The sequence below is a fragment of the Bufo gargarizans genome, chromosome 10, assembly GCF_014858855.1.
Source record: "Bufo gargarizans isolate SCDJY-AF-19 chromosome 10, ASM1485885v1, whole genome shotgun sequence".
Lineage (NCBI taxonomy): Eukaryota > Metazoa > Chordata > Amphibia > Anura > Bufonidae > Bufo > Bufo gargarizans.
The window spans coordinates 129,458,034-129,473,979 of record NC_058089.1 but is presented as its reverse complement, the minus strand read 5'-3'; the positions used below and the strand labels follow the sequence as shown (position 1 = coordinate 129,473,979).

At 48.8% G+C, this 15,946-nt stretch overlaps 1 protein-coding gene across 1 annotated transcript in view; it reads right to left on the bottom strand.

Moving 5' to 3' along the window:
* Nucleotides 1-15,946, bottom strand: part of ATP2C2 (ATPase secretory pathway Ca2+ transporting 2) — a 76,755-nt gene that overhangs the window by 54,203 nt on the left and 6,606 nt on the right. The window contains exons 2-3 of the mRNA XM_044269341.1: nt 1,196-1,306; nt 229-345 (exon numbers count right to left, since the gene is read on the bottom strand). Coding sequence (XP_044125276.1) covers nt 229-345; nt 1,196-1,306 — 228 coding nt within the window. The remainder of the gene's footprint in view (nt 1-228; nt 346-1,195; nt 1,307-15,946) is intronic.

Here is a 15,946-nt window from a genome sequence, read left to right as displayed (position 1 = left end):
CAGCCTTCACTTAAAGGGCCAGTGATCCCCACATCCGCGTACACTGCAAATCCGCAGGCTACTACTTACGGTATATAAAGGATTGGGAAATATGGTCCCCCCTCCCCCCCCCCGATCATCCTGGGACCCACATTTTATACAACACGGAGCGATCGCCCTGAGAGTATGATTACGAGTCATCACAAATCATTTCCAGGCCAGGGTCCCTTTAAGAGAGGTCGATCGTACCTGTCCCAGGTATTTCTTCCAGATGGGATCCGAATTATCCACCTGAAACTCGTTCCAGCCATGTTTCCCCCGGCGCTGGAGCACGGAGCCCTCGGACAGGCCGCTGTTCACATCCACCTGGACAGAGGGGCGACATTATACCGTTATCACCGTGTCGGGAGCGGGCGGAGTTCTCCACTCTGTAAGGCCTCATGCACGCAAACGTGCGCCGGCTGTTTCGTAACGGATCCAGACCCATTCAACTTGATCCGTATAAAAACCACAAGTTCTATTTTTATGCGGTGCGGACGCTGTTTCTGGGCGGAAATACGGGCACGGCCGTGTGCATGAGGCAGAACCTTAAACTAAGATAACACAACCCCGCGGGTGACGCGACCGGACGGGCGAGACGGGGCCCACAACACAAGAGGACAATACCCTGAGGAATGTGCTGCAGGGATGGGCAGCCAGGTAAAAGCCACCAAGGTCACATAAAGGGCGAAGCAACACACAGATCGCACGCGATGACGTGGGGGGTCATTCACACTGGGGGGGCCGGCAGAGTGACGTCTCTACATCGCAACCCCCCCGCTCTCTGTACATCTCATCACCGTCTGTAATATATTCAGCCTTCACTCCATCCGATGCAGCTTGCAGTGTAAAGAATGGAGGGTTTCGTTCTGATCTAGGTGAATATGTAACGAGGCGGAGCATATTTGGGATATCGCTGCCATGGCAACATCACCCATGACAACTAGAATGAAACTTCCATTCTTTACACTGCAGTCTGCATCCACAGAGCAATGGTATTTATAACATCATTAAACATTTCTAACCCCGACTGACTCCCGGCTGATCACACAGACATCATCTGACAACCTCGGGTCACATTGCGCACAAAAATATATCAAGAAGAATGTAGAAAATGTATGAATAACAACAGGAAACGGAAACGGGAACGGCCGGGAAAGGGGGGGGGGGGGCTCACATGTAAGAACTTAATGAGCTCGCTCTCATCCAGCCGGCTCGCTTCCTTGGCAGGTAACGGGATGATGTCATCTTCTTGTCCCACTGATTTCAGCTCACACTGATCATCCGCCTGCGGTAATAAGAAGAAGGAGACATTAATACACCAATACCGCGAGCAACCCCCACCCCCGACAACACCACAGATACACAACCCTCCTGTCCCAAGGAAATCTATAATGGCAGTATTATAGTAGTTATATTCTTGTACATAAGAGCAGTATTATAGTAGTTATATTCTTGTACATAGGAGGCAGTATTATAGTAGTTATATTCTTGTACATAAGAGCAGTATTATAGTAGTTATATTCTTGTACATAGGAGGCAGTATTATAGCAGTTATATTCTTGTACATGGGAGGCAGTATTATAGTAGTTATATTCTTGTACATAGGAGCAGTATTATAGTAGTTACATTCTTGTACATAGGAGGCAGCATTATAGTAGCTATATTCCTGTACATAGGAGCAGTATTATAGTAGTTATATTCTTGTACATAGGAGCAGTATTATAGCAGTTATATTATTGTACATAGGAGCAGTATTATAGCAGTTATATACTTGTACATAGGAGGGAGTATTATAGTAGTTATATTCCTGTACATAGGAGGCAGTATTATAGTAGTTATATTCTTGTGTATATATAGGAGCAGTATTATAGTAGTTATATTCTTGTACATAGGAGCAGTATTATAGTAGTTATATTCCTGTACATAGGAGGCAGTATTATAGTAGTTATATTCTTGTACATAGGAGGCAGCATTATAGTAGTTATATTCCTGTACATAGGGGGCAGTATTATAGTAGTTATATTCTTGTACATAGGAGCAGTATTATAGTAGTTATATTCCTGTACATAGGAGCAGTATTATAGTAGTTATATTCCTGTACATAGGAGCAGTATTATAGTAGTTATATTCTTGTACATAGGAGGCAGCATTATAGTAGTTATATTCCTGTACATAGGGGGCAGTATTATAGTAGTTATATTCTTGTACATAGGAGCAGTATTATAGCAGTTATATTCTTGTACATAGGAGGCAGTATTATAGTAGTTATATTCCTGTACATAGGAGGCAGCATTATAGTAGTTATATTCTTGTACATAGGAGCAGTATTATAGCAGTTATATTCTTGTACATAGGAGGCAGTATTATAGTAGTTATATTCCTGTACATAGGAGGCAGCATTATAGTAGTTATATTCTTGTACATAGGAGCAGTATTATAGTAGTTATATTCCTGTACATAGGAGGCAGTATTATAGTAGTTATATTCCTGTACATAGGAGGCAGCATTATAGTAGTTATATTCTTGTACATAGTAGGCAGTATTATAGTAGTTATATTCTTGTACATAGTAGGCAGTATTATAGTAGTTCTATTCTTGTACATAGGAGCAGTATTATAGTAGTTATATTCTTGTACATAGGAGCAGTATTATAGTAGTTATATTCTTGTACATAGGAGCAGTATTATAGTAGTTATATTCTTGTACATAGGAGGCAGTATTATAGTAGTTATATTCTTGTACATAGGAGCAGTATTATAGTAGTTATATTCTTGTATATAGGAGCAGTATTATAGTAGTTGTATTCTTATACATAGGAGCAGTATTATAGTAGTTATATTCTTGTATATAGGAGGCAGTATTATAGCAGTTATATTCTTGTACATAGGAGCAGTATTATAGCAGTTATATTCTTGTACATAGGAGGCAGTATTATAGTAGTAGTTATATTCTTGTACATAGGAGCAGTATTATAGCAGTTATATTCTTCTACATTGGAGGCAGTATTATAGTAGTTATATTCTTGTACACAGGAGCAGTATTATAGTAGTTATATTCTTGTACATGGGATGCAGTATTATAGTAGTTATATTCCTGTACATAGGAGGCAGTATTATAGTAGTTATATTCTTGTACATAGGAGCAGTATTATAGTAGTTATATTCTTGTACATGGGATGCAGTATTATAGTAGTTATATTCCTGTACATAGGAGGCAGTATTATAGTAGTTATATTCTTGTACACAGGAGCAGTATTATAGTAGTTATATTCTTGTACATGGGATGCAGTATTATAGTAGTTATATTCCTGTACATAGGAGGCAGTATTATAGTAGTTATATTCTTGTACATAGGAGCAGTATTATAGTAGTTATATTCCTGTACATAGGAGCAGTATTATAGTAGTTATATTCTTGTACATAGGAGCAGTATTATAGTAGTTATATTCCTGTACATAGGAGGCAGTATTATAGCAGTTATATTCTTGTACATAGGAGGCAGTATTATAGTAGTTATATTCTTGTACATAGGAGCAGTATTATAGTAGTTATATTCTTGTACATAGGAGCAGTATTATAGTAGTTATATTCTTGTACATAGGAGCAGTATTATAGTAGTTATATTCTTGTACATAGGAGCAGTATTATAGTAGTTATATTCTTGTACATAGGAGCAGTATTATAGTAGTTATATTCTTGTACATAGGAGCAGTATTATAGTAGTTATATTCTTGTACATAGGAGCAGTATTATAGTAGGTTTATTCTTAAAAAAAACCTTCCTGCTAGATCTACTTCATAGGAGGAACAGTGATATGTGCTCCGGCCCGTACACCGTTCGCTGCGGCCCATTGCTTGTATTCTGTACAACACTGATAAATCAGTCATGTGTTAAAATAGTGAATTTCAAAACGCTGTAGAAAACTGGGAGTCAATTCCATTATTAAAAAGGCAAAATCCATTAATAAAAGTATTTTATAAAAATGATTTTTAGGGCATTTTGGGACATTTTTAAATAAAGTTGCATAACATGATAGCTACGGTATGTCTCCCAGTTAGGGTGCTGCGGCGCAGGTAATTGTGGGTCAGGGGAATGATCTGATCAGTAACGAGGGTCCACGTGCCACCAACCTGCCGCCTCCACACAGGTCACCGCTGCCACCCAACATGTCATCACAGGAGGATCGCTCCGATGACAGCAGAACCGTGCACTTCAGGGATGTCCTAATACTATGTAAATGTCACTGATGTTACATCAGCCACGAGATGCTGCACCTAACCACGTGGTCCCCCACAGCACAGATTATTAACTAGACTATCTGCAGAGCATCGCTCTGTCCTCTCTACCTCCTGACAGATACATATATCCTGCAGATTATTACACCAATGACCTCTCTACAGATCTGCAGAACATCGCTCTGTCCTCTCTACCTCCTGACAAATGCATACAGTTGCAAGAAAAAGTATGTGAACCCTTTGGAATAATATGGATTTCTGCACAAATTGGTCATAAAATGTGATCTGATCTTCATCTAAGGCTACTTTCACACTAGCGTTCGATCGGATTCGTTCTGAACGGATCCGCTCATATTAATGCAGACGGTGGCTCCGTTCAGAACGGATCCGTCTGCATTAGAACTTAGAAAAATTTTCTAAGTGTGAAAGTAGCCTGAGCGGATCCGTTCAGACTTTACATTGAAAGTCAATGGGGGACGGATCCGCTTGAAGATTGAGTCATATGGTGTCATCTTCAAGCGGATCCGTTCAGACTTTACATTGAAAGTCAATGGGGGACAAATCCGCTTGAAGATTGAGTCATATGGTGTCATCTTCAAGCGGATCCGTCCCTATTGACTTACATTGTAAGTCGGAACGGATCCGCTCGCCTCCGCACGGCCAGGCTGCTTGCAGCGTTCAGGTGTCCGCTCACTGAGAATGCATTAGGGCCAGACGGCTGCGTTCAGGGCCGCTCGTGAGCCCCTTCAAACGGAGCTCACGAGCGGACACCTGAACGCAGGTGTGAAAGGAGCCTAAGTCACAACAATAGACAATCACAGTCGGCTTAACCTAACAACACACAAAGAGTTAAATGTCACCATGTTTTTATTGAACGCACCATGTAAACATTCACAGTGCAGGTGGGAAAAGTATGTGAACCCTTGGATTTAATAACTGGTTGACCCTCCATTGGCAGCAATAACTTCCAGCAAACGTTCCCTGTAGTTGCAGATCAGACGGGCACAACGGTCGGGAGTAATTCTTCACCGATCCTCTTTACAGAACTGTTTCAGTTCAGCAATATTCTCGGGATGTCTGGTGTGAATCACTTTCTTGAGGTCCTGCCACAGCATCTCCATCGGGTTGAGGTCAGGACTCTGACTGGGCCGCTCCAGAAGGCGGATTCTCTTCTGTTTAAGCCATTCTGTTGCTGATTTACTTCTATGCTTTGGGTCGTTGTCCTGTTGCAACACCCATCTTCTGTTGAGCTTCAGCTGGTGGACAGATGGCCTTAAGTTCTGCAAAATGTCTTGATAAACTTGGGAATTCCTTTTCCCTTCGATGATAGCAATCCGTCCAGGCCCTGATGCAGCAAAGCAGCCCAAACCATGATGCCCCCACCACCATACTTCACAGTTGGGATGAGGTTTTGAGGTTGGTGAGCTGTGCCTCTTTCTCCACACATCGTGTTGTGTGTTTCTTCCAAACAACTCCACTTTGGTGTCATCTGTCCACAGAATATTTTGCCAGTTCTGCTGTGGGACATCCAGGGGCTCTTGTGCAAACTGTAAACGTGCAGCAGTGGTTTTTGGACAGCAGTGGCTTCCTCTGTGGTGTCCTCCCATTAAATCCATTCTTGTTTAGTGTTTTACATATTGTAGATTCGTTAACAGGGATGTCAGCATATGCCAGAGACTTCTGTAAGTCTTTAGCTGACACTCTAGGATTCTTCTTCACCTCATTGAGCAGTCTGCGCTGTGCTCTTGCAGTCATCTTTACAGGACGGCCGCTCCTAGGGAGAGTAGCAGCAGTGCTGAACCTTCTCCATTTATAGACAGTTTGTCTTACCGTGGACTGATGGACAGCAAGGCTTTTGGAGATACTTTTATAACCCTTTCCAGCTTTATGCAAGTCAACAATTCTTAATCGTAGGTCTTCTGAGAGCTCTTTTGTGCGAGGCATCATTCACACCAGGCAATGCTTCTTGTGAAAAGCAAACCCAGAACTGGTGTGTGTTTTATAGGGCAGCTGTAACCAACACCTCCAATCTCATCTCACTGACTGGACTCCAGTTGGTCGACACCTCACTCCAATTAGCTCTTGGAGATGTCATTAGCCTAGGGGTTCACATACTTTTTCCACCTGCACTGTGAATGTTTACATGGTGCGTTCAATAAAAACATGGTAACATTTAACTCTTTGTGTGTTATCAGGTTAAGCCGACTGTGATTGTCTATTGTTGTGACTTAGATGGAGATCAGATCACATTTTATGACCAATTTGTGCAGAAATCCAGATCATTCCAAAGGGTTCACATACTTTTTCTTGCAACTGTATATCATGCAGATTATTACATCACTGACCTCTGTACAGATCTGCAGAACATCGCTCTGTCCTCTCTACCTCCTGACAGATACATAGTGATATGTCCTGCAGATTATTACACCTCTGACCTCTCTACAGATCTGCAGAACATTGCTCTGTCCTCTCTACCTTCTGCCAGACACGCAGTGATATAGTCTGCAGATTATTGCACAATATGCCCGGCCGGCTCTGCCCCACCTTAGTTAACCAGTATCAAGGGCTCTGAGCTCCTGGTGATTAATCCTCCATTGAGGTGCGGATCAGCGGTGTCAGGTCTCGGGCCGGTGACGCAGGAGGAATGTGAACAGTTTATTTAAGGAGCAGAAAAAGCAGAGAAACCTGAAAGACAAGGAAGCCGTTACCGTCTGGAGGGGCCCGGTGTTCTCCAGGTCGGCAGATGAAGGTGACAATGGCGCTGTCCACGACCCCCCGTCTGTGCAGCCCAATCAATGGGCGAAGACTTCTGAATATTTCCAATATGCTTTGATTGTCATTATTAAGACCTCTATTTGCTGTCAGTGAATGAGAACATTTACAGACAGCAGCTGAGAAAGTGTCTTGACATACCCCTTCCTCACAGCTGAGGGTTTGTTACAGTAGCTTCAATCCTCTGTGGGCCAAACAGCGACCGCCCTGTGTCTGTGCATTTAGCCCAATGTACGAGCTGGGAAAATCTTCGGCGTCTACGTTCATTTATCCGTAGGCTTCCGCCTGGCGTACATGGCCTAGCACTTATTTTCTACTGCAGAGATGGCGGCATACCATGCAGTATATGGGCGTACGGCGTCTGTCCCAGGCGTATACATTATCAACGCGTCGCCCTACTGTAGGCTGAAACGCACCGTATATACTGACACACTGTAACAAGACCATCAGCTGCCTGTACAGGACAAGATCAGGATGTGTTCTCAGCCTTGGGATGTAAGCAAGAATATTTCCATTCACTCACAGCAAGCAGACATCTTGAAAATGGTGAGGAACTAAAACACAGTCTATTAGAAAGCTGCAGAACGTCCCGTTAGGTTTTGCTGACTGTGGGTGACTTAAAGCCCCCAATCTAAAGCGTCCGAGTGCGGGCAGAGCCCATGGGGCCACCCACCTTGGCAGAACATTACACCGACTCTGGGGGCTCATGACCTCTCATTGGCCCCCCAGTTGTCAGGTAGTGGGGGTTGTGTCTCCAGAGAGGCCTCTCCAGCATCTTCCGAGCAAGGACTTCCCTTTTAATGGGGGACAGAAGGGGCTCGCCCCCTGGACGCCGCTTCAGAATGACATTAGATAGCTACATAAATAGGTGTACTGTGCCTTTAAGAGGAAACAAAAACAATAAAGGCGCGAGGACCAGAAGCAGGTTTACATGGAAACACTGGACGGAGACAGGGATTGCTGGGACTTGTCCTTCTACCTCACAGAAAGGAGTCACTTTGGCCCCGATTTTTCAACAGGGGACAATGTGACGTTCGTCTTCAGATTCGTCTCTCTGTGTAACGGTAACTGTCCGTGGGTCCGACTTATGACAGTGGCGACAGCACTGGTCGAATTTACAACGGGCAAAATATGACAAAGGAGCGAAAGCAGAAGAGACAACTTATAATGAATGAGGCCAAAAAGCAACTTCCTTACAATAACCGTGGCCCCTGCAGACCGCCGAGAAACGCGTCTCATCAGTAAAAGCACAGAAGAGCCACAACTGACCCCAAAATCAAGACTAAGCCAGGTCTTTCACTTCCTCGTCAGTTTGCAAGATCTCTGCTTGCTGTTGCTGAGTGGTACAAGGCTAGTTACAATGTATCAGTGTAGACAGTCCAGGCTCCTACCTGCACATAGATGGCTGCTGGGTCCTGGTGCTTTACTGTAGGATAGGACCCTAGAAGGCACTTGGCAGGTGGGGCGCCGGTTACAGATTCTACATTAGGGCCCGGGAGTTTGAAGACGATGCCCACGAGCCAGCACTGTCAGGGGATTCCCTCACCACCGCCTCCACCTCCCGGTGACAAATACAGCACCGGGGAGGCCACGCTGCCAGTCTCGGCTAATTGGCACCTGGAATCAGCACCTTCCCCCCCAAAAAAAGGAGAAAATGAAGCAGCCTGACAATGCCAGCGCGGGTACACACATGGCATTGTTCGTGGACCTGGCACAGGAGGCCTATGGGCTTAACTCTTTGTGGTGGAGTCAATTCATTCAGCGCCTCGTGATAGGCTGAAGACCCCGAGACATGTAGATCGGAGGAGGCGTCACCGTGCTGGAAGAAGACATCTGCAACATCTGTTTACTGCCCCCAAAACAGAGTGCAAGCTCTATAGGGCAGAGCGCCGAGCATGGACCACAGAACTGCTGCCCCGGGAACAGGGGGCGAGGATGGTTTCCAACCTCCCCCTATAGGGTGTCGTGTAAGAAGGTAACCCAACCTCCGGTCAGGGGCAGATGGAGCAGTGGGGTAGTCGGGCAGTGTCCACCCTGAATGGCGCACAGACGTCACTAGTCTCAGTCCAGGGCCGTCCGTGACCCCCTGACTCATACTTCGGGTATTTACGATGCCTCTATAGAGGGCACATTACAATACCGGCACCGCGCCGGCGAGAGCGGCCCAGCTGTCAGGATCCTCCATGTTGACACAGATAATAAAAGAGACATAATAGCTTCAACATGTGGAGCCATAAAGCTGGTAAACATGGGTGTCAGAGGGCGCGGGTGGGTGCGCCCAAACTGGGTGCATGGAATCAGGATATAGGGATGGTTCTGGACATGCGATTATAAGGTGAGAAGATATAGGAGTATCATATGGTAGAGGAGGGTACAGGGTGCCAGGAGAATGGCTGGTCATAGACAAGGGGTACAGGGTGCCAGGATAAAGGCTGGTCGTAGACAAGGGGTACAGGGTGCCAGGATAAAGGCTGGTCATAGACAAGGGGTACAGGGTGCCAGGATAAAGGCTGGTCATAGGCAGGGGGTACAGGGTGCCAGGATAATGTCTGGTCATAGGCAGGGGGTACAGGGTGCCAGGATAATGTCTGGTCATAGGCAGGGGGTACAGGGTGCCAGGATAAAGGCTGGTCATAGACAAGGGGTACAGGGTGCCAGGATAATGTCTGGTCATAGACAAGGGGTACAGGGTGCCAGGATAATGTCTGGTCATAGGCAGGGGGTACAGGGTGCCAGGATAATGTCTGGTCATAGGCAGGGGGTACAGGGTGCCAGGATAATGTCTGGTCATAGGCAGGGGGTACAGGGTGCCAGGATAATGTCTGGTCATAGGCAGGGGGTACAGGGTGCCAGGATAAAGGCTGGTCATAGACTAGGGGTACAGGGTGCCAGGATAAAGGCTGGTCATAGACAAGGGGTACAGGGTGCCAGGATAATGTCTGGTCATAGACAAGGGGTACAGGGTGCCAGGATAAAGGCTGGTCACAGGCCAGGGGTACAGGGTGCCAGGATAAAGGCTGGTCATAGACAAGGGGTACAGGGTGCCAGGATAAAGGCTAGTCATAGGCAGGGGGTACAGGGTGCCAGGATAAAGGCTGGTCATAGGCAGGGGGTACAGGGTGCCAGGATAATGTCTGGTCATAGGCAGGGGGCACAGGGTGCCAGGATAATGTCTGGTCATAGGCAGGGGGTACAGGGTGCCAGGATAAAGGCTGGTCATAGACTTGGGGTACAGGGTGCCAGGATAAAGGCTGGTCATAGGCAGGGGGCACAGGGTGCCAGGATAAAGGCTGGTCATAGGCAGGGGGTACAGGGTGCCAGGATAATGTCTGGTCATAGACAAGGGGTACAGGGTGCCAGGATAATGTCTGGTCATAGGCAGGGGGTACAGGGTGCCAGGATAATGTCTGGTCATAGGCAGGGGGTGCAGGGTGCCAGGATAATGTCTGGTCATAGGCAGGGGGTACAGGGTGCCAGGATAAAGGCTGGTCATAGACAAGGGGTACAGGGTGCCAGGATAAAGGCTGGTCATAGACAAGAGGTACAGGGTGCCAGGATAAAGGCTAGTCATAGGCAGGGGGTACAGGGTGCCAGGATAATGTCTGGTCATAGACAAGGGGTACAGGGTGCCAGGATAATGTCTGGTCATAGGCAGGGGGCACAGGGTGCCAGGATAATGTCTGGTCATAGGCAGGGGGTACAGGGTGCCAGGATAAAGGCTGGTCATAGGCAGGGGGTACAGGGTGCCAGGATAAAGGCTGATCATAGACAAGGGGTACAGGGTGCCAGGATAAAGGCTGGTCATAGACAAGGGGTACAGGGTGCCAGGATAAAGGCTGGTCATAGGCAGGGGGTACAGGGTGCCAGGATAAAGGCTGGTCATAGGCAGGGGGTACAGGGTGCCAGGATAAAGGCTGGTCATAGGCAGGGGGTACAGGGTGCCAGGATAAAGGCTGGTCATAGACAAGGGGTACAGGGTGCCAGGATAATGTCTGGTCATAGGCAGGGGGTACAGGGTGCCAGGATAATGTCTGGTCATAGGCAGGGGGTACAGGGTGCCAGGATAAAGGCTAGTCATAGGCAGGGGGTACAGGGTGCCAGGATAAAGGCTGGTCATAGGCAGGGGGTACAGGGTGCCAGGATAAAGGCTGGTCATAGACAAGGGGTACATGGTGCCAGGATAAAGGCTGGTCATAGACAAGAGGTACAGGGTGCCAGGATAATGTCTGGTCATAGGCAGGGGGTACAGGGTGCCAGGATAATGTCTGGTCATAGGCAGGGGGTACAGGGTGCCAGGATAATGTCTGGTCATAGGCAGGGGGTACAGGGTGCCAGGATAAAGGCTGGTCATAGACAAGGGGTACAGGGTGCCAGGATAAAGGCTGGTCATAGACAAGAGGTACAGGGTGCCAGGATAAAGGCTAGTCATAGGCAGGGGGTACAGGGTGCCAGGATAATGTCTGGTCATAGACAAGGGGTACAGGGTGCCAGGATAATGTCTGGTCATAGGCAGGGGGCACAGGGTGCCAGGATAATGTCTGGTCATAGGCAGGGGGTACAGGGTGCCAGGATAAAGGCTGGTCATAGGCAGGGGGTACAGGGTGCCAGGATAAAGGCTGGTCATAGACAAGGGGTACAGGGTGCCAGGATAAAGGCTGGTCATAGACAAGGGGTACAGGGTGCCAGGATAAAGGCTGGTCATAGGCAGGGGGTACAGGGTGCCAGGATAAAGGCTGGTCATAGGCAGGGGGTACAGGGTGCCAGGATAAAGGCTGGTCATAGGCAGGGGGTACAGGGTGCTAGGATAAAGGCTGGTCATAGACAAGGGGTACAGGGTGCCAGGATAATGTCTGGTCATAGGCAGGGGGTACAGGGTGCCAGGATAATGTCTGGTCATAGGTAGGGGGTACAGGGTGCCAGGATAAAGGCTGGTCATAGACAAGGGGTACATGGTGCCAGGATAAAGGCTGGTCATAGACAAGAGGTACAGGGTGCCAGGATAAAGGCTAGTCATAGGCAGGGGGTACAGGGTGCCAGGATAAAGGCTGGTCATAGGCAGGGGGTACAGGGTGCCAGGATGAAGGTATAAGAAATACAGGTTCTTGAAACAATAAGCCTTATATTGCAGTATTTTTGATATAAGATATTTGTGTGAATGATGGCGAGGCTGGCGTACGGTGCATGTCCGAGTGGCGGGCACTTCATTACTATACATCAAGCTGTTTTGTCTTCCTCTGACTCTAAGGTAAAAGGTATTTGCACATCAGGAATATCAGAGGGTGAGGGAAAGGCACCAGAACCTGCTAAATAACTGGTTGTCCGAGAATCTACGGTATTTTTATGAACTGTATGAGGAAGTGATGGAAAAAAAGATAACACGAGACGGGGCGTCTCCAGGGAAGAATGGGGGCAAATAAAGACCCAGCGGTGGCATATGGGGAAACCTGGACGGGCTGATGTGAGACCAGGAATATCGGATCTGGATGGAGGGGTACAGGGTGCCAGGATAAAGGCTGGTCATAGACAAGGGGTACAGGGTGCCAGGATAAAGGCTGGTCATAGGCCAGGGGTACAGGGTGCCAGGATAAAGGCTAGTCATAGGCAGGGGGTACAGGGTGCCAGGATAAAGGCTGGTCATAGGCAGGGGGTACAGGGTGCCAGGATAAAGGCTGGTCATAGACAAGGGGTACAGGGTGCCAGAATAAAGGCCGGTCATAGGCAAGGGGTACAGGGTGCCAGGATAAAGGCCGGTCATAGGCAAGGGGTACAGGGTGCCTGGATAAAGGCTGGTCATAGGCAGGGGGTACAGGGTGCCAGGATAAAGGCCGGTCATAGGCAAGGGATACAGGGTGCCTGGATAAAGGCTGGTCATAGGCAAGGGGTACAGGGTGCCAGGATAAAGGCTGGTCATAGACAAGGAGTACAGGGTGCCAGGATAAAGGCTGGTCATAGGCAGGGGGTACAGGGTGCCAGGATAAAGGCTGGTCACAGGCCAGGGGTACAGGGTGCCTGGATAAAGGCTGGTCATAGGCAGGGCGTACAGGGTGCCAGGATAAAGGCTGGTCATAGGCAGGGGGTACAGGGTGCCAGGATAAAGGCTGGTCATAGGCAGGGGGCACAGGGTGCCTGGATAAAGGCTGGTCATAGGCAGGGGGCACAGGGTGCCAGGATAAAGGCTGGTCACAGGCCAGGGGCACAGGGTGCCAGGATAAAGGCTGGTCACAGGCCAGGGGCACAGGGTTCCAGGATAAAGGCTGGTCATAGACAAGGGGCACAGGGTGCCAGGATAAAGGCTGGTCACAGGCCAGGGGCACAGGGTGCCAGGATAAAGGCTGGTCACAGGCCAGGGGCACAGGGTGCCAGGATAAAGGCTGGTCACAGGCCAGGGGCACAGGGTGCCAGGATGAAGGCTAGTAATAGGCCAGGTGCATAAGGTGCCAGACTAAATGTCAGTGATAGGCCAGGGGTATAGGGCAGTATAATGTTTGGTCATAGGCCACAAGGATAAAAGCCGGATATTGGATAGGGATATATAATGGCAAGGTTAAAGGTGGTCCTAGGATACAGGCTGGGGGGTATGGGGTAGAAGGACACGGGTGCGGCGCGGACCCTGGACCCCCACCTCCTCCCTGCTTGGTCCATTCACACAGACCTCAATGTTTGCACTTCACAAGAAGTGGACAGAAGAAACCATTGTTCTGTGAGATGAGGCCGATTCTCATAAACTGACGCCCACAAGTCAAACATAACGCACAACCCAGAAGGCGTGAGGCCGAGATGAGGGTGTGGACAGCGCCGACTCCGGCTGCACTAATGCCCCCCCCTGACAATCGCCTTTGAACACGGCGCTAACCGCACATGAAAGTCCCTGCTTACAGCGGAGCCATCTGATGTCAGTAGGGCACATACTTCTTCTCAGCAGCGCCATACTGCCCACTATGGCGTACAATCTTTGTGCGGTTTTACTGCCATCGTTTGTGCCATCATGGAGGGGGGGGGGGGCTGCAGACATACGATTATTTTTAGCTAATTTTTTGCGAAAAGCAATGAATTATGGTTCCTTGTTTGATCACTGCGCACATTTACAATTTACCAATGAATGGCCGGCAATTATCATCTACTGTACAGATCACAATGTAGCAGAAACCAGATAACAGACGGCGGCCGCCCTTCACGGCTCACTGTCAGCAGCGACCTCCCGGTCCCTCTGCAGAGACCCCCGAATAAAACGCTGCTTTTTTTTTTGTTAATCCGAGGCTCCATTCCAGAGTTATGATACTTTTTCTTAATATGCAAATTAGGCCTTTGGTGCAATGAGGGCGTCACCCTTGCTCTTGCTGCACCCAAGCTCTGCTCATTTCTGCCCTGGCTGCTTTGATTGCAGGGCCAGACAGTAGTAAAGCTGCGAGGAAGGGGCAGACGACAGAAATGAGTGGAGTTTGGGAGCAGAAAGAGCACTGGTGACGCCCTCATTGCACCAAAGACCTCATTTGCATATTAAGACTCAGGAAGGGAGCCTCGGATCAACAAAAGAAAAACTGCGCTTTAATCAGGTGCCCCACAGCCGGGTGTCCACGCAGAGCGACAGAACAGGTTTATCTGGAGAAGCAGGAGATGGGGGGGGGGGGGGGGTCTGGACACCACAATGGCTGATACTTTGTGACAACAATCACTAGAAACTGGGAATTAGGGACAATAGTCACTGACTCTGGAATTAAAGGCGCGATTGTCAGGGACTCGTGAGCCGAGGGTGCAGGGAGTGAGAGGGTTAAGTGTACATGACCCATGGCTCCCTCATAGTAACCAGTAATTACAGGTAACGCTATACGCAGCTAAGCAATGGCGAGGACCGGAATGGAAACGTTATCCATGCCTCTGGGCACGGAGATGGGAAACCTCAGCCGACTGCTGGGCGGGGACGCTTGTGAGCGGCGCTTCACAATGTCCCACCGCGTTCCTAGTGATGTCACCGACAGATCACGGCGACTGCAGGACATGTCACGGATCCGCAGATTATACTTCTGCATCCAGAGACGCATCGCTGCTTGTTCCCTACTGGAAGTCTGCACAGGCAGAGCATCGGGCCCCTCTGTACCCGGCGCTGGGACCACCGGACCCGGCTAAGACTCCCCAGCGATCGGAGGGGGACGCGGCCGCCTGTCACCAGAAGTACACGATGCAGATGACAGCTACCCACTGACCACTGTGCAGATCCAGCCTCTCACACAGAGACACGAGGCACACGGCGCCTCCAAACCCACCAGGTGACTGGACAATGACATCCAACCAAACCCAACCCAGTGACCCGACCTACTCCCCCCAGACTCTGGACAGGATGACAATCACAGGGCACTCGCCTGGCAGACCCGCATCAGAGTTGTGCCCGCTATCAGGCTGCCGTCTATCTGGTGTAGCATTGGTGGAACTACAACCCCCAGCATTTGGATCTGACAGAAGATGCTGGGAGTTGGCTGTTTCACAAGAGGCTGGCGGGGTCAGGCGAGTATGAGGCGACTAATGGCCGATAAAAGCTGGAAGACGACGATTAAGACCCCAGATTTCTGTGGATGAGAGGAACAGGTGTAACCCCGCCATGACTTCTGGGGTGCCCCCCGCCTCAGTCTGAGCAACAGGTAAAGCACGGACATTCAGGGCTCCAGGAAAGCTGGGTGATGTCCCGCACGGCTCTATAACAGCAGATAGAAGCATGGAGCAGTGGAGACGGCGTGGCCCCTGTAATAACCCCTGATGACCCCCCTCACAGTGCACGGCGAGGCCCCAGCACCACTGCTTCCCAATGTACAGGGCAACAGCTGGCAAACTGGGAAGCCAGTTGTAGGTTTTCCTGCAAGGCCGCGTCTCTTGGCTTGGGAAACGTGAACTATCAGAAGGCGGCTCATTCACAAAGGGCGGATGAAC